Raw genomic sequence first — 12,535 nt, 5'->3', positions numbered from 1 at the left:
ACTAACGGACGTGGAGAAACTGAGGACCTGGTGCGGGAAGGTCAGGAGCTCGGTCTTGTCTGTGGCTGGTCGGAGATGTCATCAGTGATGTCACACCCACAACTGGATGTACAACTTGGAGAGGCCGGGGAAGAGACATAAACTGAAGAGAAGACACACTTGATTCACCTAGGGAAGTATCTGGACTTAGAGTTTCATTCTCTTTAATTCTGTCCACATTAGAAAGAGATAATGATGCCGATGAACTATATTTCTCCATATACCTCGACTTCCCAGATCCTTTCTTATATAAGAAATTCTGCCTGATTAAAGGTCTACAGTTAATAAAAGATATCTGCATTCCAGAAGTTCACCATTTTAAAACAGGCAGTTCATATTGGATAAGTATCAAGGCAGAAGCATAATAAAAATGTTTGAAAATAGTAAGGTACATGAAAGCATGCTGAGGCCATTTATCCCCAGCTGCATTACGCTGGAGGGCAGCGACAAGGGCAGGGGGTCCCTCCACCCGCCCTGTGTCAGCCTCAGCACAGGCGGGTGCGCCAACAATGACGGCAGGGGGCCGAACTAGCCAAGGCCCTGACGGGAACAGGGGACTGCTCCCGATGCAGCAGGAACAGCATGCTGTTCCTGTGAGCAGAATTAGATATCGCTATTTTAAAACTGTCTTTTGAAAGTTACTAATTTTGTGAAACCTGATTTCAGACAAGTCACAAGCACCAGAATAAAAAGATAGTCTCTGCTATCATTTGTAAAGCACAATCTAGTTAAAAATATTTCAGACCATATTCTTTAATATAATTGGGGACATCAAATAATAAACTGTATCTCCCAACATAGACAAAAATTCAAAAATAAATTATAACTGTGGACTAAAACATAACATTAAAGAAAAGTCTTTGTGTGAGCACCCAAATAATTCCTCCTCTGTAGCCAGTGACACAAAAGCATTTTTAGCTTTCAGGTTTCGAAAAAACCCTGTTGGAACAACAACTCCCTCCCTTCCCCGCCTCTCCTTTCTTAATTCTCCCACAGCTCAAAAAATGAGATGGAGAACCTGGTATTTATCTTCCGGCACCATCAGCAGTTTCCCCCCTCAGGTTTCTATGTTGCTCTTTATTTGCTGTTTGCAAGTTAGCTTGTTGGAGCTTTAGCACTAATATTCAGAAGCAGTAAAGCGAGCCTCTTGTAAGTGGTGTCTCTCCATCAAACCTCACCGGGGTTCATTTGAAGACAACGACCGAAGGGAATTAAAACACTGAAGGCTACGGACAAAAGGTATGGAAAAGGGAAGCTTTTAAAAGCTTAGCGGCCTAAATATAGCTCTTTAAGTACCACTTAGTTTGAATTTTAAGTTGCAAATCTGTTCTTAAATATTACTTTTGATATAAGTAAATCTTGTTAAAACTCATTTTACTCTTTAGTCACATCTACTCCAGACATTCTTTTGGCGGATGGTTCAAATAGAACATCCCCCGGTTCCGCTCTGTACGCACTGTGCTTGGAACCAGGAGAGTTAGCTCCGTCCTTGGAGCCTTTGCTTACTGTCACAGTATTTCTCCTCCACCACCACCATGGAAACAAAGTATGCCTTTCTTCTCCGCCCGACAGAAATCTGAGAGAACAGGCCACAGACTGCATCGTGCTTGTGGCCGGAAAGGAAAAAAACACACGGTTTCATGGTGCTCTAGCAAAGATGCCAGTGGACTGTTACAAAAGCAGCAGAACAGCGACCTGCTTTTCGGAGAACACATCCTGTTTGCATACATTCTGTAGGCAGAAGCAGCATTCAAAGTCCAGTACTCACCAGTAGCGCGCGCTGTGCTCACTGCACGCGCGTCATATGTTTATGCGGATTCTGCTGTCTGTAATTTATCACTGCCAGTGCTTGCTAACGAAGACGAACAAGCTGTCTGCGAGTCTGAAGGACACTGAGATTCATAAATGTACTGGCTAATGAGAAAAAAAGGGCTATAATTGGGGAGCTGAGCATAGACTGATCAACACACACAGGTTGCTCAACCAAAGTAAAAAGACAGAAAAGAGACGCTCAGAGAATGTCAGCAGCAGTCTTGCTCTTCAGAGTCCCAGCTGAACATGGCCCGGACAAGGCAGTAATTTCGTGAGCTGGCTGGCGCTCCAAGCCCAAACCTGAAAACAGCTATTATAAACTAAACATGGGCTTCAGTGTTGTCTTAGGAACTTTTACTTGTGTCCTATTTTGGTCTCAGTATTAAAGAAAGAAACTGGATGATCGCAGGCAAGCCTAGGCACTCTGATCCCTACAGTAAGTCTGATTCTTAAGAATTCAAAATCTAGGGGAAATCCTCTCCTAAACTGTACATTTCACATTTTAACATTATGAACAGAGAAAAGGATTCAGCTAGCTCTGGATTTAACTCCTTAGAGAATCAATGTTACAACGACAGAGAAGTCCAGACTTGGTCTCCAAAGCTAAGCCATTTGCCCAACTGATGCCTCTGGAGTCTTTTTTTGTTTGCTTTTTTAGGTTTGGTGGGAGAGGGAGTGAAGGTGATGTTTAAAGGTGCGCGTGCCTTCAGATGTAGCAGTTTTCCCAGCTTCCCACAGGAAGCTCCGGGGTGGATTTCACAGAGGTACTGGGGTAGTGGGAAAAACGTCCAGGCTGCGGGGAGGTGGGAAGAGGGGAAGATCTGGATATTGACCACCTGCGGCTGAGACCTGGGTGGCACTGGGTGATTTACCTCCTAAATAGGCTAATCTGAAAAAATGATGATGTACAAGATTATATCTACAGTTTCTTTCAGCTCTAAGATTCTATGCCAGTGAATACAATCAGCTTAAGGAAGGACGAGAGAAAAGAAACTGCCATGATATAAAATAAATATCATGACATTTACCTGTCAGATAGAAACAAAAATAAAAATACTAATAACACTGACAATTATAATTTATTGTGTACTTGCCATGGGGGTAGATATTGCTCTAAGTCCTTAAAATGCACTGACATGTTTAACTCCATGACATAGGTCCTACGTACAATCCTCCCATTTTCCAGAAGAGGAGACTGAGGCTCAGAGAGGTTCTGGAAAGCCAAGATTTGACCCATACATACTGCCTTTTGTCAAACATATATGACTCATGATAGAACACACTGTTCAGAATGTAATTGCTGTATTTCAGAAGCCATTACATTTCTCAAAGAAGGCAGTAGTGCTGCCAGATTGAAACAGCCAAGCCACGAAGTGCTAGCTTTTCCCTTGGAAAGAATGAAGTGCTACATTATTTTTGGTATCCTGTCACAGACCAGTAACGACGTGGTTATTTCTGCTGAGTACTTTCGAGACTCGATGTCCCTACTGGGGAGCGGTTGGAAGAACCGGTTTTGCAGCAGACTGCTGCATGTGGGTCAGGAAAGGATTCTGGTCCCAACTAGCACGGGTCTCACGTTCTCGCAGCAAGCACAGTAGCTTAATTGTGCCGGTAGTAGCGTCACTGGTCCGCTTCTGAGTACCTTGTACCTGAAGTGGAAGAAGTGCCACCCTCGGTAAGGATTTTGCAAATGTTTATTAACTGGAGCTCAGGGATAATCGTGCAGGTGACGGACTTCTTTCCACTACTTTCCTCTCCTCCTTCCACAACTCCCCTGGGTCATGTGGAGGTACTTGGTGGGCGCTTAATAAATACTTGTTTAAAAAGCCATCTTTTGCATACTTAAAACTTTTCTAAAATATCCATTAGTATACATTAAGGGGTTAGTTTAAACTATTCTTTTCTTATTATCTATAGAATATTTTAACTTAAAATAAGTTTTAAAAACCTAAAATGCAATTAAAATTCCTTGCCAGATCTTACAGCTGGAATGTGGTATACCTACCTCTTGGAACCAGGTGCATGCCCACCTGGCAGACTTCAGCACAGCTAAAGTTTTTGTTTTGTTTTTTTTAATATATTGATTTTTTACAGACAGGAGGGGAGAGGGATAGAGAGTTAGAAACATCGATCAGCTGTCTCATGCACGCCCCCTACTGGGGATGTGCCCCCAACCAAGGTACATGCCCTTGACTGGAATCGAACCTGGGACCCTTGAGTCCCTAGGCCGACGCCCTATCCGCTGAGCCAAACCGGTTAGGGCAGCACAGCTGAAGTTTTAAAAAGAACCAAGTGGACAGCTCTTTGCTTCCCGCCATACACCCAGCACAGCCACCGGGTCACCCAGGAGGTGGAGCCTCTGAAGGCCCGGGGAGCCTTTCCCAAGCAGCCGCCTCCACGTCCACTGCGGGGCCCGGGCACTCGGCTCCACTGCACACAGAGCCTTTCTCTTCGCTCTTTCTCTCCCTCAACCTCGATTTGCCTTCTTTCCCCAGCCTTTGCACTTGCTCCTCCGCTGCACAGAATCTTCAATTTGACCGAGAGCCATCATAATTAAGCACCAGGATTTTCTAGGTGGACAGCTGACGCTAACGTCATGGCCTCAATGTGTCTCCAGCTCCTTGCTTTCGTCCTGGCCTTCTGTGGGGTCTCTGGAGTGCTGGCTGCCACCCTGCTGCCCAACTGGATGGTGACGATGGACACGGGCTCCAACGTCATCATGGCCATCGTCCAGCTCCAAGGGCTGTGGATGGACTGCACGTGCTACAGCACCGGCATGTTCAGCTGCACCCTCAAGTTCTCCGTTCTGATGCTCCCCACCCACGTGCAGGCTGCGCGCGCCACCATGATCCTGGCCTGCGTCCTGGCTGTTTCGGGGATCTGCACTTCCACGGCGGGGATGCAATGCATTCGCTTAGGAGGGGACAGAGAAAGCAAGAGCCACGCTTCCCTTGCTGGAGGCCTCTGCCTCATGTCTGCGGGGATCTCCGGTTTAATACCCACAGTGTGGTACACAAAGGAGATAGTCGCCAACTTTCTGGATCTGACAGTTCCAGAGAGCAATAAGCACGAGCCTGGAGGAGCCGTCTACATCGGATTCATCGCGGCCTTGCTGCTGTTGATCTCTGGCACGATCTTCTGCCTGAAAAGGGACCCAGAGGCGTGGCTCCCGCCACCCAAGCAGCAGCACACCCCCACTGCCAAGCCGGAGGGCAGCTCAGCTTACAACCTGAAGGACTATGTGTAAAGCAATGTGTAACTCACATGGAATTTTAGATGCCTGCTGGGACTTTTGTCTTTATTTTAGATATTTATATATACATATACATACACACACACACACACACACACACACACACACCAGGATTATGCTTAACTTTCTCCACAAAGATTTTAAATACTTTAAAATTGGCAAGGTTATTTAAAATGCCAACAAACTCTCATGTACAACTATACCTGTTTAAGATTGTTCTTCACCTGTTTTCATGGGTTATCTAAAACTTTATAATTTGAAGAGAGACTGATTATATTAATAAGGTAATTAATTGATAGCTTTTCTTCCTTTTTAAGATAACCTGTTGATACATTTTCTGAATTGGTACTTAACTGGGTTTTATAGAAGAATTAAATTGCCAAGCGTGAGAAGCACCTGGCCCTGGTGTGAATCCAGGGACAGTCTGCGTTTACTGTCTGGGTGGCGACTCACAGGAACTTGCTTCTGTTTCCCAGTGGCACGGCACGGCGGCACATTAGGGACAGAAGAGCTGTCCACCTCTTTCAGACGTCGCCCAACCAGCCACCCCAACTCTCCATCTATTGGGAACTCCCTGTCCCTTTTTTCATTTTAGAAAAGTATCTACATACATCTGTGAGAACCGACAAGGTGACATTCAAAGATGAGGCGGAACTAAAGGAAGAACACTGGGAAAGACCACCACAGCAAAGCAAAACCAGACCAAACTCCACCCTCTGGGGCTTTGGACAGTAAGTAAAGCGAGTGATGACAGTAGTTTGTCTGAACAGGCTCCAGAAGGCCCTTGCCTGCTGCAGCTAGAGGCTTCTCCAGATGAAGTCATCCAGCCACAACTCACCCCATCTCCTCTACTCTCTCACTGGTTAGTATTTGGATGACAAAGGCTATTTTTAAGTTGTTATTTCATTCTCAAGCTTGACCCACATTAACAAAAACATCGTTGTTCTCTCATCATTGAGCTGCTTCAATGAGTTAATGCGATGTGCAAGTAATTTTTAAAGTATAAAGAATGCTTTTAAAAGTATAAGTTAAATTATCTTGAGTATTTCAAATATTTTAACAAGAAAATAAAAACTGAATTTTTGATATGCAAAAAAAAAACATTGCAATGGTTGTTCCTTAATAACTTGTTAATTCAAGCTCAGTCACTGCTCACAAGATAATGGTAAATGGGGAAAAAGAACATTTCTTCGCATATAAATAATTCAGGGATGGGAAGAATACCTTTTATGTGAGTAAAAAATGTTCATTTGTTCATACAGAAGTAGAGACTAAAATATTTTATGCCTATTTTACTCGGTAGATCATCATTCTCTTCTCCAACAATGTCATCAGCTATTAATGGAACAGATCAATGAAAAGGCACTCCTTCATGTATGGATTAGAAAGGTAATCATTGAAATAGAAGTTTAAATGACTTTAAAGTATGCATTCCTTCTGAATGGTCAACATATTTTCTAAACAAATGTTTTAAAAATACTCCTAATAAAAAGAATATTTTAATGCAGATTAATGGGATAGGATTGCTTTGACACCTATATGGTTCTTTCATTTTGCTTAATGGCTTTATATGCAGTCTACATATCCAATAGTCCTATACTAAAAGTTTACTTTATATTCTATATAATAAAGAGCTCATATGCTAACTAGACCAAACAATAGAACGACTGTCTGGATGACCTTCCGGACAACTGTCCGGACAACCTCCTGGATGAAGCTGGGGCTGTGAGGTCCGGCCAAGGCTGTGAGGGGCTGTGAGGGCCGGCCGAGGCTGTGAGGGGCTGCAAGGGCCTGCCGAGGCTTTAAGGGCCGGCCAAAGCTATGAGGGCAGAGCTCCTTGCACGAATTTCGTGCATCGGGCCTCTAGTACTCTATATAAGTGTATAAATACTTCAAAAATAATTTCTATTTATTTTTGGAATATTTTCTTCCTAAATACATACAGGAGTGTTTTGAACTCTCATAAAATAAGCCTTTTCATGCAAGTAATATTACCACACTAAGGTCTCTCCAAAAAGTGGAAAAAACATTCACGGTAAGTAAGGTTGATGCAACTTTAGCTAGTATTCTCTAATAGAAATCACACAAAAATACTGATTTCTTTTTTTGAGGATTGGATGACCATATACCTTACCTTCCATACTGAAATAATTTAAAGTGTAAAAAAGGATAACAATAATAATACCACCATGACCAGGGCAACATGGATAAAAGTGGGCATTTGGTCATTCTAAATAAGGGGAGAGAAACTGGAGTGAAAATTGTGATTTCGATTCACATTGTGGTTTTTATGGTTCTGATTCAGGAGAGGTAAAGGAAAACTTCTGGCACAGTTTGCACATAGATGAGATCCTAGAGATCATTTCCTCTGACACATCTTCAGAAGAGCAATGGATACAATTTAAATCCTAGTTCTGGTATAGTATGGAAATCAACAGAAACTCACTTCCGGTTTGGGAACAAACGCCCGGCCTGGAATTGTGAAGACGTGCTGAACGTGGCAGAGGTACTGGGCCATCACAGACAGGCGACTGCGCTGCTTGCTCCCCGTATTGGCTGCAAGTCTCTGGGAAAGACAAAAACGGAACTTAAGCAAATAACTAACCCAGTCTGATCATAATCAAAACATAAACACTAACAGAAAATGTAACTAACTCAAAGGACCCGTGAACTATGCTCAACCACATAGCACATTAGGAACGTGCACAGGAAAGCTACAATGAGATAAAATTTCATATCCACAAAATGAACAAAATTTAAATGACACAAAAGAGAACCCGGGAGAATTTAGTGCCGGCGAGTATCTGGAGCAACAGGAACTCTCACACTGCCTGTGGGAGGGAAATTGGTAATATGCATATTAAAGCTGAAGTCAAGTCAACCCCCATGATCCTTTAGGTTTACTGTCAGGACTTTATCCTAGAGAACAGTGTATACAGTTACACAGGAGATGTGTGTAAGAATGAATGTTCACTGCAGCATTATAGGTAATAGTAAAAAAAGTGGAAAGACAAAGGGCCATCGCAGGTGACTGTGTAAGTACATTGTGGTAATTTCGACAACAGTAAACTATTAAATAACAGTTACAATGAACAGCAATGATTACCAAGATAGCTCCCAAAATAGAGTAAAAAATAATTAAGTAAAGAAAATATGTATATAAAAACTTCAAAAGATTACTTCTGAGTGTGTGTGTGTGTGTGTGTGTGTGTGTATCTGCAGTGCAAGAAAAAAACATGCACAGGAATGATGAATAGAAATTTTAACAAAGTATAACTCATGAAAGGAAAAGAAAGGAAATAGAAGAAGGCTCTAAACATATCTACATTATTTCTTAGAAAAAAAATAGGAAAAATGGTGATATGTTATGACTGGACAAAGCTGAGTCTTGGGAAAAAAATATTAGCCACAGGTGGCTCAGCTGTTGAAGCGTCGTCCTGTGCACCGAAGGGCTGGGGGTTCGAGTCCCAGTCAGGGCACATACCTAGACTGGATTGATCCCCAGTTGAGGCGTGTTTGGGAGGCAAGTGATCAATGTTTGTCTCTCACATCGATGCTTCTCTCTCTCTCCCTCCTTCCTCTCTCTAAAATTAATTAATAAAAACATGTCTTCGGGTGAGGATTAAAAAAAAATTAGGTATACTTCTCTTTCTAAAATGCATCCTGCTTCTCTGGGCTCTGAGAGCTCACTAGACCAGTGATGGCGAACCTATGACATGCGTACTCATTTTTTTGGTTGATTTTTCTTTGTTAAATGGCATTTAAATACATAAAATAAATATCAAAAATATAAACCTTTGTTTTACTATGGTTGCAAATATCAAAAATTTCTCTATGTGACATGGCACCAGAGTTAAGTTAGGGTTTTTCAAAATGCTGGCACACCGAGCTCAGAAGGTTCGCCATCACTGGCCCAGCCATGCTCCAGCTCTCCTGAGACACGGGTCACGTAAGGGAGTCCTGGGCCAGGGGGCGAGGGCGGGAGCCTCACTGCGGAACAGCCGTGCTCGTAGAGTTGTGTTCACTGCGGGGCTTTCCCTTTCCTGCTTCACTGTCACGTGCCGACTCTAACAGACCCCTTTACTTCGCCGCTTCTAACCTGCTGTGCGCATGAAAACAGCACAATTTGGCTTGTAAGATATTTTGCCTTAAGCAAGAATAAAAAATAGGTTTCAATCTGAGATGCTGAGAAAACTTCCTATGGGCTAAGTTAACTGTAGGCTTTGTAGCATCTGTTTTGTTATTCAGAAGCCACTCCTCATCTCATCCCTTTTTATTTTAAAATTTCTGGCTCTTGTCTGTATTTAGACAGTTGAGATTACTGGGAAGTTGAGTTTATGGCAAGTGATGACATGCTACAGTATATCTGACAAAATAAACTCTTCCTGACTAAAATGTGAAACCAGAAAGTATACATATATTCTCAGCCAATATAAAAAACTATAGAGACAAAAAATGGAAGTACAGATTTAAGTCAAAAAGTAAGCTCAAATGGTCAAAAAAAAAGAGCGAGCTTAATTTTTACCTCTGGTAAAAAATTCATTGAAAATACACTGTGCGAACTGGCACAATTCAAAGCAGTTGTATAAAACTAAAATCTACCATGAACATAATCACCAAATTAGAATATACGTAAGCCAAAAGAAATGCCCAGACTTTAAAAAGTATTATTTCATCCTGGATTTTCCTCCAATTTGTCATTTTACATCTGAAATGTATGTTTCCACAGATGAATTCAGAGATTTAAAAGTCACTTTAACCAAAAAGCAACCAGTGAGGCACAGAGGGGAAGCTATCTGGATATGGAGACACATTTGAGTGCCCTGTGTCCTCTCCTGCCAGGAGAGGGGCTGTCCTGACCCATAACGTGACCCACCCAACCTTTGCAGCCAATGCAGCCGTGGTGTGGAGACGAAACCTTAGGAACAACGTGGCTCAATTTAGAAGAAAGCAGCACACGTACAGGAAAAATTCAAGCCACTGACCAAAGAGCTCGGCAAAGGGCTTCATTAAAAGCTAGCGCAAGAGTTAAATGGTCAATCAACTGCTGGAACACGATTTGGTATTTCTGTGGTGTATATATTACAGGTAAAGCTATGAAAATCCAAACTCCATTAGAAGACAGATGATTGCAACAGCAAAAGGCCAGGAAATCAAACCAGCTAATTTTTCACTAAAAGGAAATACCTAACCTTTGAGCTTTTAAAAGCATTCTGAGTCTAAGAAAAAAAAAAGGGTCAAAGAATTCACAAGGACAGTATTATTTTTTTCCCTTATTCATCTAAAAAAATTTTAAGTACAAGGAGAAAAAATTGGCTTATACTTGAGAAGTGAAACTACCACACATCGGGGACAGAGAGAACGACGTAACTAATGAAGAGGTGACTCCCTCCTGCTGCGGATGTGGCCATTAACCAGCCAGGGTCCCCTGGAAATGGGAGGAGATGAAGAGGCGGATGCTGGACCCGGAAGGAAAGGATCAGAGGTCCAGCCACGTGGAAAAGTTGAACATCATGACTTCAGCAGGAAACAGGTGACCGGTGTTCAAGTTCAGCTTTCCCTGTAATGGGCTCATGACCTTTCGGAAAACATTAAATTGCTTGGAGCTTTGGTTTCATCATCTATAAAACGAGGTTAGGTGAGATTTGTTAAGGTATCATTTATTGCTACAGAGTCTGATTCTATTTTACGAGCTGTAGCTTTATAGTGTCTAAATGTCCCTTAATGTGTGTGGGCTGAATTCATACATTCAGACCTTGCAGTCTTAAAGAGAAAGAAGAGGACATGCTCATTTGTTTTGTAACTCACCAAGCCAAGGCAAGCAAATGTTTAAAAGTGCTTTCTGGGGTAAAATACAAATTTTCAAAATACAAATTTGTCAAGAGCAAAGAGAGGGCATATAAGAAAATGATGCTATTATATTCTCCCACTGAAACTCTGACTTGCAGAATGTCAAAATCAGTCAGAGGACCAGCGTTGCCTGTACTTCTAAAGCATTTCTTAAATTACAGACTCACTATAAAGGCTTTTCAATATTCATACTAAAATTTAACCAAAATCAACTTTCTTTGTTAAAAAAAATAATTGCATATGAAGTTGGAGCAGCACTATTACTAATAACCACAACTGACACTGAGTCACTGAAAACATCACTCCACCTCTTATGCCTCTGTTCCTTTGCTCTTTCTCCCCAAAGAATTAAAGTACATGGTATTTTGCATCTCAACTGTGTTATTCAAGAGCAAGCAGAAATACCATAATAATCATGTCAGCTGAGAAAAAATATCCAAGGACAAATCCAAAGGTTGAGAAAACCAACACAGAAAACTATTAGCATGGCCTCAATTCAAACCAACCAACAGAAGAGACTTAACAGCTTTAAGAGCAGGAAGTGATGAAGACCTTAGGAAGTGGGGACGTCACCTTGGAGCTCCTAACAAACACACAAAGGTCTTATGTACATCTTTGTGATGGATTTTATGGCCAAATGCTCTAAGGCAAAGTCTCTCAGTCTCGGCCATTCTCGGGCTGCAGCATGGGGAGGAGGAACACACAGAGCCCAGAGATCTCCATGACAGGAGCAGACAGAGGCTGGAGATCCGGGAACACACACAGGGTGGAGACTAGGAGAGAGAGAGGAAGGAAGTGAGGGAGAGCGCCTGAGATAATGCTCTTCAAGTCTTAGGCTGAGCACAGATCTGTGAATGCTTGAGGGTAACTAACTCCTCAAGGTGGAAGTCTGGAGAAAATACCATCGGAAAGCAGGACTAAAGGAATTCACAAAGCACTGGAAATAGTTTGCATCCCCAACAGCTGAAGAGGAGAGGCCTTGAATCCGCAGGGCACTGGGCAGATTTCTCAGAAAGGTCCTGACTTAGTTAGCCTCAGATTAATGGCTGCTGTGTGGTGAATTTGAAGGCACAGCAATTGGAATTAATTTTTTACATATGGCAAATTACTAATATTTTTCCTAAGAGTTAACCAAATACACATGCATTTGCTAAATTATATCATTCTCTGCTGATGTATAATCTGATTGTTATCCTATACTAAGCTGCCTGATTCTGGGCCCTCTAACCTCGCCTTGGTCTGTCTCATGCTGGTGCTTTGATTATTATGATTATCAGAGTCTCACAGACATTGTGACACTCCATAGGCAAGTCTCTCAGCACTCTTCTTTTCCAAAATGCCTTACCCATTCTTACAGGTCAATTTCTCCACGTGATCCCTGGAACTTAACTACGTTTTGAGATGTTATATAAACAACAATATATTTCTAAATATTTTTTACTTCTCTTTCCAATAATGATATATTTTATTTGCTTCAATCTCTACTGTATTTAGTGTCTTGTTTATTCATCACTAATTCAATCCTAAAGTCTCCCCAATGTTCATTATATGCAAACATGATAGATACTTTATGAAATTTCT

General features: G+C 42.0%; 1 protein-coding gene across 11 annotated transcripts in view; it reads right to left on the bottom strand.

The window, feature by feature from the left end:
- Window positions 1-12,535, bottom strand: part of TFB1M (transcription factor B1, mitochondrial) — a 37,050-nt gene that overhangs the window by 7,521 nt on the left and 16,994 nt on the right. For 10 of the 11 annotated variants that reach the window (XM_036316140.1, XM_036316141.1, XM_036316142.1 and 7 more), the window contains one exon: window positions 7,551-7,670. In XM_036316140.1, the coding sequence (XP_036172033.1) occupies window positions 7,551-7,670 (120 nt within the window). Of the gene's footprint in view, window positions 1-4,105; window positions 4,994-7,550; window positions 7,671-12,535 lie in introns of those variants that run through there. The other variant, XM_036316151.1, reaches the window with a different exon arrangement.

This window comes from Myotis myotis, unplaced genomic scaffold (genome assembly GCF_014108235.1).
Source record: "Myotis myotis isolate mMyoMyo1 unplaced genomic scaffold, mMyoMyo1.p scaffold_m19_p_7, whole genome shotgun sequence".
NCBI classification, from domain to species: domain Eukaryota; kingdom Metazoa; phylum Chordata; class Mammalia; order Chiroptera; family Vespertilionidae; genus Myotis; species Myotis myotis.
The sequence above is the reverse complement of the archived record's forward strand: the minus strand, read 5'-3'. Positions and strand labels throughout refer to the sequence as shown.